This window comes from Cricetulus griseus, chromosome 2 (genome assembly GCF_003668045.3).
Source record: "Cricetulus griseus strain 17A/GY chromosome 2, alternate assembly CriGri-PICRH-1.0, whole genome shotgun sequence".
In the NCBI taxonomy this organism is placed as follows: domain Eukaryota; kingdom Metazoa; phylum Chordata; class Mammalia; order Rodentia; family Cricetidae; genus Cricetulus; species Cricetulus griseus.
The window spans coordinates 287,787,935-287,804,336 of NC_048595.1; the positions used below are offsets into that span (position 1 = coordinate 287,787,935).

The 16,402-nt window shown below is 44.8% G+C and overlaps 1 protein-coding gene across 1 annotated transcript in view; it reads left to right on the forward strand.

Moving 5' to 3' along the window:
* Nucleotides 1–16,402, forward strand: part of Fndc1 (fibronectin type III domain containing 1) — a 57,935-nt gene that overhangs the window by 17,842 nt on the left and 23,691 nt on the right. Inside the window, exons 3-8 of the mRNA XM_035439108.1 lie at nucleotides 1,666–1,764; nucleotides 3,923–4,040; nucleotides 6,541–6,728; nucleotides 7,653–7,760; nucleotides 10,830–11,018; nucleotides 12,565–15,018. Coding sequence (XP_035294999.1) covers nucleotides 1,666–1,764; nucleotides 3,923–4,040; nucleotides 6,541–6,728; nucleotides 7,653–7,760; nucleotides 10,830–11,018; nucleotides 12,565–15,018 — 3,156 coding nt within the window. The remainder of the gene's footprint in view (nucleotides 1–1,665; nucleotides 1,765–3,922; nucleotides 4,041–6,540; nucleotides 6,729–7,652; nucleotides 7,761–10,829; nucleotides 11,019–12,564; nucleotides 15,019–16,402) is intronic.

The following is a 16,402-nucleotide window of genomic DNA, read 5'->3' on the forward strand; positions in this document are numbered from 1 at the left end:
CTTTGTGTCCACATGGTCCCCACAAGGAGGCACAAAGCCCTTCTGAGCCACACAGAACCTCTGAGCCATCTCAAAGCACAGACTCCAGCAAAAAGACACCGGCCAGCTCTCTTCTCCAATGCTGCAAGAAATGTCAAGAGAGCCAAGGAAGCAGGAGAATCCAGGCTGGGTGTGCTCTGTGATTAGCAGATGTGGAAAAACAGACTTGGTGTGAAACCACAGAATAATCTGGGATCACGACCATTTTTCCTTTGCCGTTGGAGGGTTTCGTGATGCACGTTGTTCAGCCCTGGCTTGATGACATGGACCAAACTCTACCCAGCTATCCAGCCAAAGAGGAGAGACACTCTGCACGTCTAATACTGTGGGAGAGTGTTGCTCCCATGAGCGTTTCATGGGAACGCTAATCTCACTCCCATCAAACACTCAAACGTAATTTGGCATCACCCTGTTCTTCATGGCTGGCCCTGCTAATTTTTCTTCTCTTCAGTGCACCCCTGCTCATCTGAAGTTGATATGAACTTGTTCTTTTGCTGCCTCAACTTGGGCAAGTTTGGACCTAAGGTAGACACAAGCTCTAAGCCCAGTGTGATCTCACAGGATAGGCCCCTCTAAGCGTTCTACAATGTGTCAGTTTTTGAATCATCATCTCATCAACAGATTGGATTTCTCGTGGTGGGTTTTTGTGAAGACAAAGGCCTTAACAGAAGCTTGCTTTGAGACAAGCCGGGGAGACGGTGAAGTGAATTCTCCAGGGTCTGCTGTGCCCGTCTTTGTGATTGATTCTACGTAGCACTTTGACACTGTTCGCCACAGAGATGCCACCGGCCAGGGGGCATGACAGGACGTGAGCGCTCACTGAGGAACCTTAGAGACTGACTCGAAGTCACATCAGCGATGCATCTCACCCCTAGACAATCATTAAACACATTTTATCGGTGGTCTTCTGTGTCAGTGAAATCCCTGGGAGATGCAGCAATGCCAAAGTGAGAGTCAAAGGAGGCCCCACACAGAAGCAGATGGATAAGCCGTGCTGGTGGAGGGCCTCAGGACCACAGAAGGGAGAGGATGACAATATCAGGCCCTAGGAGTGGTAAATGATGGAAAACAAGCAAGTTTGGAGACCTTCAGGAAAATGCCAGACAGGAGACACTTGCTCTCATGCAACAGAGGCTGAGAAATGAGCCAGCCAAGGATTGCACTGATGGGGTCAATGTGGGGTGCCCTGGAGCCATTGGGTGGTGATGCTAGTGTCAGTGTGGAGGCTGTATTTCCACCCAGTAGTCAATGGCCAAGGCACAGAGAGATGTGCACATCTAGTGCTGGATACTTTCTGCTGTATCTCTGTGGCAGCTACTCAGGGCCTGCTTCTACCTCAGCTGAAGTTAATAAGAACAGGGGCCCCAAAGTCATGGAGAGCTGGTTGGAAGGCCCAACTACTCTATGACTTTGGCAGTGATGGCCTCTGATCCTTTCCTTCCCTGTGAAATAAAGACATTGATAGGGGCCTCTTTCCAGGGCATAATAAGGACTAAATGAAGACTGACATGAAATGTTTAGCATGGTTGTGGTAGGGGCAGGTGAGGGGAGGGGCTATAGGCTGTTGGGCAGATAGGTTCCTGAGGAATAAGGGCACTGTCCCATGTCCTGCTCTTTGGTCCACAGCCTCTGAGTCGGTGTATGTGGTCTCCCTGCAGTCCACCAACTCCCAGGGGCAGAGTCAGCCAGTCTATAGGGCTGCCCTCACAAAACGCAAGAATTCAGGTATGTTTTCAAGGATGCAATTGGTGAAACCATGGTCTGGTGTGAATGCTGTTTTCCACACGGTGCTGGTTGTGATGGGATGATGGGATTGGTGGATTTCAAAGGGAATGAAGGGATCTACAGGTCAGACTGTCAAAGGAACAAACATGTTTCTTTCATGTGTAGAGACAGGCTAATTCTTTTGATAAAGCCTATTTCACTGAGGAGTATGGGTAGCTTCCTAGCACAGTTGCTTTGCAGTGCTAGAGGGAGTGAGACATCATTCCATGGAAAGACACAGTCTAGTCCTTCTCTTAGTTGCCCCTGTTGAGACCCCAAACAAAGGAGGAGAAAGGGCTGGTTTATTGGGGCAGCATGGAGGCACACACACACCATCGTAGCTCGCTTTATGTAGAAGCCATGGCATTGAGAGTAGTCTGAAAATACATAATTGTGGCTCCCTGATAGCCCAATCATTGTGCACTTATTGAAGTATATTTTTTTCTCACATCCACTGATGAGTATTTGTTACATCACCATAACATTAACAAATCACACGCATACATTTTCTGGCCATGAACCCCAATTTAAGGTGTTCTGGTCCCTTTCTGTTGCTGTGATAAACACCATGACCAGAAGCAGCTTAGGAGAGGAAAGGGTTAATGTCCTACTACCCTTCCGGTGACAGTCAATCGTTGAGGGAAGTCAGGGCAAACAGTGACACAGGAACTGAAGCAGAAGCCATGGAGGTCTACTGGTTCTGGTCCACCCAGTGGCCCACGTACTGCTAGCTTTCTTACACAGCCTAGGTCCACCTCCCTAGGGATGGATCCCAGCTGGATCCAAGATAATCTCTTATCGACATGGCCACAGGCCAGTCGGATCAGGGCAGTTCTTCAGTTGAGGCTCTCTCTTTCAGGTGATTCTAGGTTGTGTCAGGTTGACAAAAACTAAGCAGGAAAGGGGAAACTCCAGCCCAATCCTTTAGTGAGGTCACAGGGTAAAATGGAACTATTATGCTTTTACACGTTGCATAGAGTTGTCCCACCTAAATCCTGATTCATTTGTGTCATTCCTTGATTACTCTCATAGAGAATGGACAGATTTCCTAACAGTCCATTCCAAGTGCCCCAACTTAGGTAAAATCTGTATTCTTTTGAAAAAAAATGACCCATATAAAGAAAACCAAAACAAAAGAGAGTTACAAGCATAGTTGAAGGCACCTTGTGCATCTTAGTTAGAGACCAAACTAAGAGAGTGAGCATTGTGACTATATTTTTGGTGACAAAAATAAGTGCCAGTAAGAAATTGGCAAACACACCTCTATCTTATATCTGATATAGCGTTCAATCTGCCTCGCAACCACTTAACCTAAAACACGAACACCGTGGTCTCCCATGAAATTCATAACCCCGTTTAAAGCAGAACTTTTACTTCACATCATGATCTCTAAGGAATAACAAAGTGAACTTCTCCTCCCCCCACATGCGTGCGCTCATGCATGTTTTATTGTTTCTGAGAAATTTACAGCATGTAACGAGCTGAATTCCTGCAGTTTTCTACCAATGTGTAGAAGCCCCTTTACCTCACCTGCCCTGTGATTGGTTCGGCAGCTTTTGTAGTGAATTACTTGCTTCCCAGACAATGGTTAGGAAAAGCAAGAGTGGAGATTTTTCTCCCCGTCTTAGTTAAGGTGTCTATTGCTGTGGAGAGACACCATAACCACAGCAACTCTTATAAAGGAAACATTTAACTGGGGTGGTGACTTACAGTTCAGAGCCTTGGTCCATTATCATCATGGTGTGGTGTGACACTGTACTGGAGAAGTAGCTGAGAGTCCTACATCTTTCCATCAACAGGAAGGAGACTGTGTGTGTGTGTCACGAGTGAGTGTAGCTTGTGCAAAAGAGATCTCAAATGCCCGCCCCCACAGTGACACACTTCCCCCAACAAGGCCACAAGGCTATACCTCCTAATAGTGCCACTCCCTTTGGTGGCCATTTTCTTTCAAACCGTCACATCCCCTTTATACAGACAAATCAATCACTTAACTTTCTACTCATCTCGTTTTACCTAAATGAAGCACGAGCAACTAAAAGTTAGGCAGTGCTTGGCCAGAGGAAGTCAGTACAGAACCTATGGTAAGAGGAGCCTTTTTGTGTGCCCACTGTCATTTCAGAAGACAGTGAGCTGGATCTACCTGAAGATATCAGTGTCCGGGTCATGTCATCCCAGTCTGTCCTCGTAGCCTGGGTGGATCCTCTTGTGGAAAAACAGAAGAGAGTTGTCACATCCAGGTACACATGCTTCTTTCTTATCTTGATGGACAAGAAATACAGCTTCTCTGGCCTTTGAAGGAATTCAGTAATTTTCTTTTTTAGCTTTGTAAAGATGTATTTATTTCTACTTTTTTTGCCTGAATGTTTTGCTTGTATGTATGTATGTGTACCATGTGTTCATGATTGGTGCCCACAGAGGTGGAAGAGGGCATCAAATATTCTAGAACTGGGGTTATAGATGGTTGTGAGCCACCATGAAGGTTCTGAGAGCCAAACCCGGATCCAGTGGAAGAGCCCAGTGCTCTTAACCACTGACCCATCTCTCCTGCCTGATTTTATTTTCTTTTCTGTGTGGGTAATGACCTCTCTTTTGCTGTTAAATGGTGAAGTACTCTGTGGCAATCTATTTCCTGCATAACAAGCAGGGCCTGGGTGTGTAAATCACAGGACAGAATTCACATTTCACGGGCTCCATTTTGTCTTATGTGTGGAAATTTCCTATGTTTGTTGTTCCTCTGCCTCAGTTTCCCTTTGTGCAGTAATCACTGTGACAAGAGTCTTCTTGAAGAGTCAAGGCAGGATGGATTTTCATGTAGAGTGGTGGATGTTTGTCTAATGCTAACACGTGACTCCTCTGTAGACATTCGCTGATCTCTGAAGTGTGTCATGTCTTGCTTGTTGTGTGTAACAAAGATATCCTTTTCTCTTAGCTTATGATGTTGTACTGCTCTGTCTTTTAGACACATCTGTAGTAGCAACAGACAAAAACAATTTTATCAAGTTAGAATAACCTCTATGTGAGCTTTATGGTTTGCGGCACTGCAGAAAAACCTTCTGAATATGGTTAAAAGTTTTTTTTCTGTGTTCCAAGACTTGATAGTTTATACAACCACGAAGAAGCCAAAGATTTATGGCCTTGTTTATGTACTGAGTTTTGAGGCTATCCACAGCAGGAAAGTGGGATGTACTTTGAAATAAAAGAAACATAATGCTCAGATTTCGTGTTTACACTGTGATCCATAGTAGGTACAGTATGGCCTTGACTGTCTGCTAGTAGAATGACACATGTTTCTATTGAGGGACTCAGAAGAACCACTGTGTTTCTCTATGCATGTACTCTCCCCCAACAGGAAGTGCTCATGACTGCCTCTGGGCTGTGGTTCCCAACATCTTGCTGAAAAACAGAGGAAGCTAGACTCCTTAGAAAGACTACTTTGTTCATCGTTGCTCCATGTCTTCAGCTGGTGCCTTCTCTTGCCTTCTACATATAATCAATAACACTTGTGTGTGAGCCCATGTAACATGCATGCAGAAGCCAGAGGTCAACCTTGGGTGTTGTTCCTCAGGTGTCCTTTGTCTTTTTATTTTTACTTATGGTCTTGAGAAAGGGTCTATCACTGGCATGAAGCTTTCCAAGTAGGCTAGGCTGGCTGGTCAGTAAGCCCCTGGGGCTCCCCCTGTCTCTGCCTCCCCACAACTGGTATTGCAAGCATGTACCCCTGTGCCTGGCCTTTTTTAACATTGCTTTTGTGACTCAGACTCTGGGCTTTGCACTTGACTGGCAAGCACTTTACCAACTGAGCTATCTCTCCTGATCCCTCAATAGAACATTCTTAGTGCCTCAAAGGCTTTCTACTGGGAAGAAGCCAAGAAGAAAAGCTCCATTAAAAGAGGTCCAGTCTTCAGGGTTTGCTGCCCCTAGAGTGTCATGGATGTCTGCTGTCTGGGGTTTTTGAGAATCAGTACATTTGGTATTTCTCCCCCTGCAGATCATACTGGATCTCTCTAAGATCACACACTCATCTCTAAGATCATACATAACCTCTCTAAGATCACACATAACCTCTCTAAGATCATACATAACCTCTTTAAGATCACACATACATCTCTAAGATCATACATAACCTCTCTAAGCATAACTCTTTGTTCCATTTCACAGCAGCAAGTCTATTCAAGACCACATGTCCCTGTTCTTCCGAGTCTGTAGAACATGTACAATTGAGCATGAGGCTCAATGAGGCTTTTTTGTGCTCATGCATATGCATGTGTGCATGTGTGTGTGCGTGTGTGTGTGTGTGTGTGTGTGTGTGTGTGTGTGTGTGTGTGTGTGTGTGTGTATCTGGCTATCTGGAGTCAGTTCTGGTTCCTGGGATTGACACATGTCACAGTCTTCAGTGCATATGCACACACATCACCTAGAAATTAGTTTCTCATAAATTCTGCCTGCCTCCTCCCTTTATCCATCCCTGTTGTCTTCTCTGTTTGATCTTTGGAATGCTGGGATGTTTTTAGTCTTGGACAACAATACACTGTATTTCTTGGTCTGTTCTACACATCTTTCTGGGGACTCCGTCTACAGATAAGAGTCAGTGACAGTTGAAAGCTTAGATTTTTCTTCTCATATCTCCCTCCCTTCTTACTTCCAAAAGTCACTGGGGAGAAACAAACAGGAAGGAGGCTAGAGCTCAGCTTCGAAGACTCTGGGCCCCAGCATGATGGTTGTGTTCTTGTCTCGTAGACAGTACACTGTGCGCTACCGAGAGAAGGGGGAGTCGGCCAGGTGGGATTACAAGCAAGTGTCTAACAGGCGTGCACTGGTGGACGGTCTGCTCCCTGACACGGTATATGAATTCGCAGTCCGGATTTCACAAGGCGAACGAGATGGCAAGTGGAGTGCATCCATCTTCCAGAGAACGCCGGAATCTGGTTTGTATCTGAAATGGCCTTGGCATTTCAACCGAGGGTCACTCCTGAACTGAGACCTAGCACAGTTCAAGAAGTCATCAGTGACACAGGGCAGCACCGGCAGCTTTTAAGTCTCAATAACTATAAATCTTCCTAGTAGAGTTTGTATGTATAGTTAGAATTCAATTTAGAGTTTGGGTTTAGAACTATTAAATTGAGAGAGAGAGAGAGAGAGAGAGAGAGAGAGAGAGAGAGAGAGAGAGAGGTGAAAGAGGTTAAGGAACAGTTTTGTTGGGTCCATGCTTTATACTCTGATAGCTGATTTCCACCAAAATGTTCTTCTGGCATGTTGAACCTACCAAGCTCCAGTGTGTAGCACATATAAGTTGCTGTTGTGGCCACTGATGTCCCTGGGTTATATTTGAGTTTGGGGAAAAATCTTTTCTATAGCTAAGGCTATAGTTCAACAACAGCTAGAACTACGTCTTTAAAGGGTATACTAGGCTGGATATGGTGGCATGGATTTTATCCTAGCACTTGGGATGTAGAAGCAGGTGATTCTATGTGAATCCAAGGCTAGCCTGGTCTACATAACAAGTTCCAGGCCAGCCAGGGCAACGTAATGAGTCCCTGTCAGAAAAACAAAAGTTGTACCAAAAGGATGTTGCAGGTTTTTAATTTCTAATGCTGTAATATTGATCCAGAAGAGAAAATTGAAATTCCTAAAAGCCTGTATCTAGATGTCTCTAAACTCACTGCATGAGTTTGTGGAAGTGACATTAAGTCACTTTACGAAAAGCTAGTGTAGAATCATCTCTTGTGTGTCATCAATTGTGAACACACTATCTCTTCAGTAAGTAGAGCGGGAGGGGCCTGTCCCTACTTCCATTCAGAAGGTCCATGAGAGCCTTGTGAAATGTTTGATTTCTTGTCATCATCTTCTAGCTCCCACCATAGCCCCTGAGAACCTGAATGTCTGGCCAGTCAGCGGCAAGCCCACAGCTGTTACTGTGTCCTGGGACGCACTGCCAGAGACTGAGGGGAAAGTTAAAGGTAAGTGTCTCCTCCTGGCTCTGAGTGGCCTTTCTGAGCAAAGCTCCTGTGGTGACTGACAGAAAACTAGGCAAACAACATGTCTAGTGAGGTGCTAACCAGGGGGACTTGGAGGCTTCGTACAGGTGTACGTCATCACCTGTCAGTTAGTCTTCTCATCTTCCGGTAGGGAGGCATTTCAGGATAGCCACGCTGGAGATGTTTTTGTCTATAGTACGTGCTGTCATAACCTTTACACCCTGTGCTAAATCTAGAGTTTTCCATCATGCCTGAGAGACCCAGGGGTGTACTGAAACCATAAAGATCTTTAATGAGATCATAAATTGTTTTAATGGGGCTGAAAACCTTAAGTCATGACTTCCAGTAAGTGGATTTGTTCCCTAAATTTCAGTCTGTATTGATTTATTTGGGTCAAGGAAAGGATTTTTAAAAAATAGAGAAAAAGATTATTGGTGTTTTAAAAGAATAAAAATAGAATGAGATATGTACAGCTAGTGAAGTTTTAAAGTAGTCTGTTGGGACTGTTAAGGAAACGCAGACATCTTTTCATTACAGTGTAAAAGTTTCAGAAATCCAGAGACATTTTAAAGACTCACATTGGATTTTGCCTCATAATAGGAAAGATGGAATCTTTGTTTAGTGAAAGGAATCTTTTTTATCATTACTAGGTGGCTTAGTTAGGGTTTCTGTTGCTGTGAAGAGATATCATGACCTTGGCAACTCTTATAAAGGAAACATTTGTTTGGGGCTGGCTTACAGTTTCAGAGGTTCAGTCCGTTATCTTCATGGTGGGACAAGGAGGCAGACATGGAGCTGAGAGCTCTACATCTTGTGCAGGCAACAGGAAGTGAACTAAGACACTGGACAGTATCTTGGGTATAGAAGATCTCAAAGCCTGCCACCATAGTGACACACTTCTTCCAACAAGGCCACACCTACTCCCACAATAGTGCCACCTCCTAATAGTGCCACTCCCTATGAGATTATGGGAGCCAATTACAATCAAACATTAGATTTGGGAGAGGCAAATTTAGTTCTGATACACCCAAAAGCTCTGAGCAGTTTGTTCAGGTTTAGAGAAACACTGAAAACCATGACTAGTCTCCTTTGAGAATTTCCTCATGGAAACTATTGAACAGTTCATTTTTTCCCCATTCAATCATAAGATGACTTGGCTTACAAGCAGTGTGCCTTTTTATAGGACAATGGGGCTCGAGGAAGATAACTAGCATGACATTTTTCTATACTTATCTCCTTTTCACCTTTTAGAAAGAATGACATTTTATTCTTCTTTTAGTTTGTCCCTATCCCCCACAGGAACAAATAGAGAGAACACATATTTAGCTGGTCCCTTTAAGTGGTGATTTTTAGGAAGCCATAAGCCCCGACCCCCTGTCTATAAGGACTGCAATGCTAGAACAGGCCTTTCAAAAGGAAGTAAAGTCACCTTTTCGGCTGATTAGATGTTCAGTTTTTGACAACAGCAGTTACTGCCCATCTAGTGGATTTATTTTTGTAACCCTGAGTCATGCTTTTTCTGTCTCACGTCTTAGTGTGTATCGAAACTAATGGCGAAGGAAGTCACCTGTCGCCAGCAAAATCTTGCCAAAAATGATAGCTACTGAGTTCTTAAAGATGGAAGATTTGTGTTTCTTAGCCCTGTTTTAGTTTCCATGATGGTATAATTGTGAGATTCAAATTCATAATTAATTGGGGGGCATTTTCTGTGTCTGGGAAACATAAAGCATAGTAAGACAGTACACATTCTGACATGGTTAAGCGTTTTTCTAGATGTACTTAATCCACTAATGAATCACAGTTATGAGGTTTTGTATCATGGGGCTCTCCTATATCTCACTCTTTGTCACTACAAATGCCTAGTTCTTGAGAAAAGAATGCTGTGTTTCCCCTGACAGACAGTGCAAAGATATTCCTGGTTGAAAGACTTCTTTATTTTTTTAAAGCTCAAACCTTACAGAAAGGTCAAGATTCCCCCACACTCAAGTAATTGCTTGATTTTCCTGTGATTCGCATTATTTTTCTGAGGTGATTCTCATGTAAGGTATTTGAATTTTAAATCACTGAGAGAATAGGCAAGGATAATTCTTTGTTGAACATTAAAATTATACTGTGAAATATGCTGTTGCCTTTATTGTTGCATATATATATGTATATATATATATATATATATATATACATATTTCAAAATATATAGATACAAACTTCTCAGCCTATCTAATGTTATATGTATGTACACGATTTCAGGGCTGGCCACTTGGGAAGGGTAGGAGGGAAGGGTATATTTTAAATTTCAAAAATACAAAATAAAGAACAAGTTTAAAAATATGAATAAATACAAGCAAAATTCACATGTAGTAAAAGAAACAGTCCCTTATGCTGGACCATCCATGTTTTTCAAACTCCAAAGGCATTCTGTGCCTATAGACAAGCCAATAGAAATGGAAACATTAGGGACTACACAGCTCCATGACTGACTTTTTCCTCACAGTTTTAAATACTATGAAATAGTCTCAGCAGCATGGAGTGAATAAGAACTTTTATAATTCTTATAAGAGGGAAGGTTTATGCCAAATATGGCATTTTTCTGAGTTAATGTACTCAAAGTCACTCCACTTGGTAAATGAGATTTGAGGTGAGCAGTTACTCAGAATCAGTTTCTGGGAGTTGGCACTTTGGGGGCCCCTTGGTTTCTTACATTGGGGTATGTTAACTCCAGTATAGAAAGTTTATAAATAGACAGAACCTCCCTAAACTATATATATATATATATATATATATATATATATATATATATGATCAAGTGTATAAAGAACCGTGTGCTTCATTTCTTAAAATAGCAAGTTGCCTGCTTGCAACTTCCTAGGGCTTTAATGAGTGTGAGCTTCCCTTGCACCCCATCCTTCTGCTGCAACTGTTGACCAGGTGTGCAATGCCAGGATGTTAGCTTCAGCAATGTGTGTTCTAATCCATTCTGCCCACTCGGTCTGTCTGCTGGTTACAGGACTGTTTTCATTTTCTTCCTTCCAACCGTCTGCCAAATCATTTCAGAATACATTCTTTCATATGCCCCGGCTCTCAAGCCATTTGGAGCAAAGTCCCTCACCTTCTCTGGACACACTACTTCTGCCATGGTGGACGGTCTGCAGCCTGGGGAACGCTATCTGTTCAAAATCCGGGCCACAAACAGGAGAGGCCCGGGGCCGCACTCCAAAGCCTTCATTGTCACTATACCAACAAGTAAGCATTGTGTGTTTGCGCTTTTCCTCTCTCCTTTCATTCCTGCCTTTTGTTTTGTGTTACTTTGAATCATGCTTTTGGGTTTAGAGATGTTCAGTCGATTTTTTTTCAGGGTTGTCTGTCTGCACAGCTGTTTCTAAAATATTTTGTAGTCCCCTTTGAAATATATCTTTCCAAAGGCTAAAATGTTACTACTGATACTAATAATTTATTTATAGTATTATCAATATATTAGTCATATGATTACTTTAGTATTAGTATTGGGGCTTATATTGGGATGGAAATAACATGTTTGTAAACTTAATCTGGTATTTTAATTATTAGCCTTCTGCTGGAAGGATTAAAGTGTTTGCTTTGTCCTCTATTTTGGGGTGCAGCATTTCTCAGAAGACTTTCAGTTGCCTGGTTTGTCTGATCAGTATTAGAAGCAACAAGTTCACAAAGATCCGGAGATGGGGTGGACTGTTTGTGGACCATGATTACTTTGTTGCTTCTTGACATTTATTCTGGACAATGTACAGCTCTCTCCACTGTACACTGTGAAGGCCCACAGTTTCATGCTGGGAGACACTGAGAAAAAGTTTGTCCCCTCTAGGTCCCCTGTTGGTATATAAATTCATTTCCAATACAACCTCCCTTCCCTCAGTTCTTCTGTCAACACAGAATGAATCATAGGACATGTTTAAGATACTATTTTTGTCTTATAAGTTTAAGCCTTATTTGAGGGATACAACTTCACCTGTTATGAAAGAAACTTTAAGTCAGAGAGGGAGCAAGGGAAAATGTGCTGAGGGGAAGCAGGGGTCCCCTTTGGTGCTTTGGAGTGAACAAGCTTAGTGCTCACTCCAGTCATTTGCAACTTGCATATATCATTCCACTGTAACTGAGTGTAGGTCACTTGACATTAAGAACAGCTATGCTACATTGGTAACACACTAATGATTAGCTTAAGAAAGTCCTACTTCAGATCTTGCACTTACAAAAACCAGTGACTCATAGTCATCCCTCAGTATTCTGGGTTGGGTTCCAACACCCCCAATGATACCAACTCTGCAGACATTAAGCCCTTTTTCTGAAATGGAAGTCTTTGCACAGAACCTGCACACACATTTCCCCCTAGCTTACTCACACTACAATTTAGTGGAAATGCTGTGTGAACACACGTTATTTAGGGGAAAAATGAATCTATACCTGATCAGTACAGACACATTTTTTTCCACAAACATTTTTGAGGCAAGATTGGCCGAATCTGAGGCTGCAGGCTCCATGGATGCAGAGGGCTGACTATACATCTAAGCACTCATCCCAGAATTTCTTCAAATGATAAATTGTTGCATGCCCTGATTCAGTCCACACATAGGTTCTAAAACTCTGCTGTGTAAAGTAAAATAGAACGACAACAAAAAGAATGTTCTAGCTGGGATGTGCATGTTTAGTGTTGTAAGAGATTAGAAGTGATCAATTACAGTGAGACATTTGGAACTCCTCCACACAGGATGGTGGTGACTCCTAAACCTCCTCTGACACCCTTAAAAATCTGTTCCAGCCAGTTCCACGGAGGCCAGTGCACACCAGAATGGGGGAAACAGCTGGAAACCGGAGCAATCTCAGCCTTCATCCCCGGCTCCCAAAGCCGCCACTTCTTCAGAACACACTCCCCCAGCCAAAAATGCCAAGGATGTCCTCCTTGATTTAAAGAACAAAATCCTGGCTAATGGCGGGCCTCCCAGGAAAACCCATCTTCACTCTAAAATGGGAGCGCTGGATCCTCAGGAAGTCACTGGTGAAGAGGAACTGGATTCTCTTGAAGATCCTCGTCCAGCACAGTCGGAGACCCTAGACCAGAGACGACCCCTGAGGATACCAAGTAGACCTGGTCATCGGGTTCTAGCTCCCGGCAGGACTCCAGCAAGGGCTGGCCTGCCAGTGCTGCCCCGCAAGGAAGGGATGGATAGGGGTGGCCCCTCACTGGTTCCCTATCCTCGGTCAGGGGCTGAGCCTTCAGTGACGGCCTCTTCTACCCACCCCATCACAGACAATGACTCTGTGAGCCAAAATGAACATGATCAAGAAGGCTCACCTGATCCTAAAGCTGCTTCTTCCCAGTCACCTAATAATCCAGTCGGGTCTAAGCCCACCCCGACCCCTAGCCGCCATGTGGCTTCTAACATGCTCAGGGACAAAAGTCGCATGCTCCCAGGTGCAAAAGCAGAGTCATCTGCATCGCGAAATTCCCATTCCTCCACCAGTGAGGAAGATTCCAGTGCCGCAGCCCAACCCTCAGGGCATTTCCCACTGCACAGAGGGTCCTCCCGACCACACTCCAGATCCCAGCTTTCTAGGGGCCTGAAGGACCGCCAGGATGCCCCTGCCTCTGGTTCCCACACGCCTTCCCGGACTGCCGTGTCACCCTCTGGCTCTTCTCACCCCTTTTCTCAGACAGAAGGCTCTGAGGAGGAGGACACTTCTGATGGTTGGGGAGATGGTGACCGAGATGCAGGAGACACCAGAAGGCAGGCTGAGGCCACTGCTCAGACCCAACAGACCCGGCCTGCCTTGGGACACTTCAGCTTGACACGGAATAAGCCCTTCGCTACCCACAGCAGAAATCCAAACAGATTCCCCAGATTCCGGGGACTAAGGCTGCATCCCTCTGTGTCTCCTCAGTCTACTTCAGCTTCAAAAGTCCTTACCAGGGCTCCTTCACAGCCCACATCCCACACCAGGCCTAGCCCGGATGTCTACGGAGGTGGGGAGGATGAAGAGCCGCTTCCAGCCACTGTGGTCAATGATCGTTCACCTTCCTCCTCCAGGCATCCAGCCTCTGGGGGCTGGGACACCCTAAGAAGAGGCCCCCAGAGAGGAGCCAGCTTGTACAGGAAGGAGCCCATCCCAGAAAACCCCAAAACTGCTGGAGCAGATGTACATCCTGGGGGCAAATCCCCTCTGTCCTCCAAGGCACAGGACTTGCAACAGAGTACCCATGAGGATGCTCGCCGAACATCCCCAGGATCTACCAGCCGCCAGTTGCCCCCTGCTCGGCTTCCAGCATCGAGATCGCAGCCCTTCCCTGGATCCACTGTTCCCAGAAGACTGGCACCTAGCCGTAGCTCAGAGATTTCTAGTTCTCAGAGTAAGGATAGTGACAGGTCACTTTCCCAGCCCAAGCTGATGCCTGATCACACAGGGCGTGACCGCTCACACACACTCAACTCGCGTGGGATGCTCCCCTCGGCTTCCCAGAGTCAGGATGAGGATTCCCAGAGCAGCTATGAGGACAACAGCACCGAAATAGAGGCCCCGGTTGTCCCGGCTCTGGCTCACTCTGTTCGTGCCAAGGATGCCCGTCCTTCCACGTTCAGACATCGTCAGGCCGGCTCCCAGCCAGGGAACAGTGATAGCAGTCCTCAGCCCAGCCATGTGAGACCCAGCCGGCCTGGCAGCCCCTATCACCGGGCCCAGGTTTCCAGCAGGGCTGGGGTCCAGGCCACACCAGTGAAAAAGATCTCACCTTCTAAGGGTCCCCTACTGCCTGAATCTCAGCAGTCAGTCTTCATTGAGGAGGAGGAGGAAGAGGAAGAAGAAAAGGAAGGAATTGTAAAAGGCAAGGAAGATGCTCTGACTACCTCAGTTTCAAAGTGGCCTTCTTCCTCCCCCCACAGGAATAACAAGTATGCAGACAGAAACTTTGAGAAGGACAGGGCTGCCACTGGGCTGGCTCCCCAAGGAGGGAGCCTTGTGCAGGAAGAGAATACCATTCCTGGAAGGCGACCCCCAGGAAGTCGTTTAGTAGCCTCACACCCACCTCCCCAGTACCAGTCTCGAAACCCTGCCACTGCAAGTCCCGCCTCCAGCACCCACTCCTGGCCAAGGTATACCACCCGCGCCCCTCCCAGCTACTCCTCCACAACTCCCATGCTTTCCTTGCGCCAGCGGATGCAGCGGAGATTCCGGACCCCGGTCTCGCGCCAGCCCCCCTCGAGACCCGTGCTTGCACAAGGTAACTTGTTCTCAGCTATAGTCACCGAATCTTTTCCATTTCTTTCTAAAATGTGCTTATTGGTTGAAGGTGGGTTTTTGTCTGTTTTAAAGCTTATTTTGTATTACTAAGCATCCACAATAACCAAGCAGGCATCGCTCCCACGTCTTTGTTCAGTTGTGTATTGGGGGAGGGAATTGGTTTGCACTGCGGTCTTGGCTTTTAAATGGGTTTGACCGGAGATGTCTGAGTGGCAGTTGGGCTCCTAACATGAAGCCCAGTATCCTGTCACTCTCCAAACTGCCCCTTCATCTGTGAAAATGTGTATTAGCCAGGTGTTATTTTCAGTTATTCACTTGGCAGAACATATTTAAGGAACCAACAGTAATATGTGTGTATATATGTTTGTGTGTATGCATGTGCTTATATGCATGTATATGTGTGTTTGTGTGTATGTGTGTATATATGTATGTGTGTGTTTGTATATATGTGTGTATATGTATGTATATGTGTATGTATGTATGTGTGTATATATGTGTGTGTATGTGGTGTATATGTATGTATTGTGTGTGTGTGTGTGTGTGTGTGTGTGTGTGTGTGTGTGTGTGTGTGTACTGGCTTGTCTTCTGCTTGTTTCATCCTTATCCTTTGCATATAAAACTCAACCAGATAAACCCTAGCTCAATTTCAAATGTCTTATGTAGGAATTGCTTAGACATTTGTTTCACCAAATGCTATCTACAACATGTAGAAAGTACATGTAAAGCCATCACAGAGTTGCATCAGGCTAACATATGCCCTGAATTGTGTAACAGACAATGGAATGTAAACAGCTATGAACTAGGGTCCATGTGAACCAGCAGGGCAGGGTCCAAGGCATTTATGATAAATTTGCATTCAGTTGAACCTTGTACTTCTCTCACGTGTACCTGGAGTTTCTTAGAACATCTTTAGCAAATGTGTTAGAATCTGGTGGTATTATTTATTGATTCATTAATTCATTTGCTTGAGGCAGTGCCTCACTCTGTAGTCCAGACTGGCCTGGCACTTACTGAATAGCTGAAGTTGCCTTCAAAACTTATAGCATTTCTCTTGTTTTAGCTCCCTGAGTGCTGAGCTTGCAGGCAAGAGTCACCATACCTGGCAGCATGTTAATTTGCTTGATGTGTTTTCCCATATGGGTATAGTTTTTCTACTATGACTGTTTTAAGTGACAACCATATTAATAGATGTAGAGTTTACCAATGCATGTAATAGAACCCAATGTAACTGGACAAGCTTGTTATACAAGGGAAGGCATGAAGTAATTCTGACCAGCAGCATTGTCAGAAGCCATGACACCTCTTCTGAAGTCAGGCTGGGCCACAGAGGCTCTCAGTTGAGAATAAAGGCCACCTATCCCCTA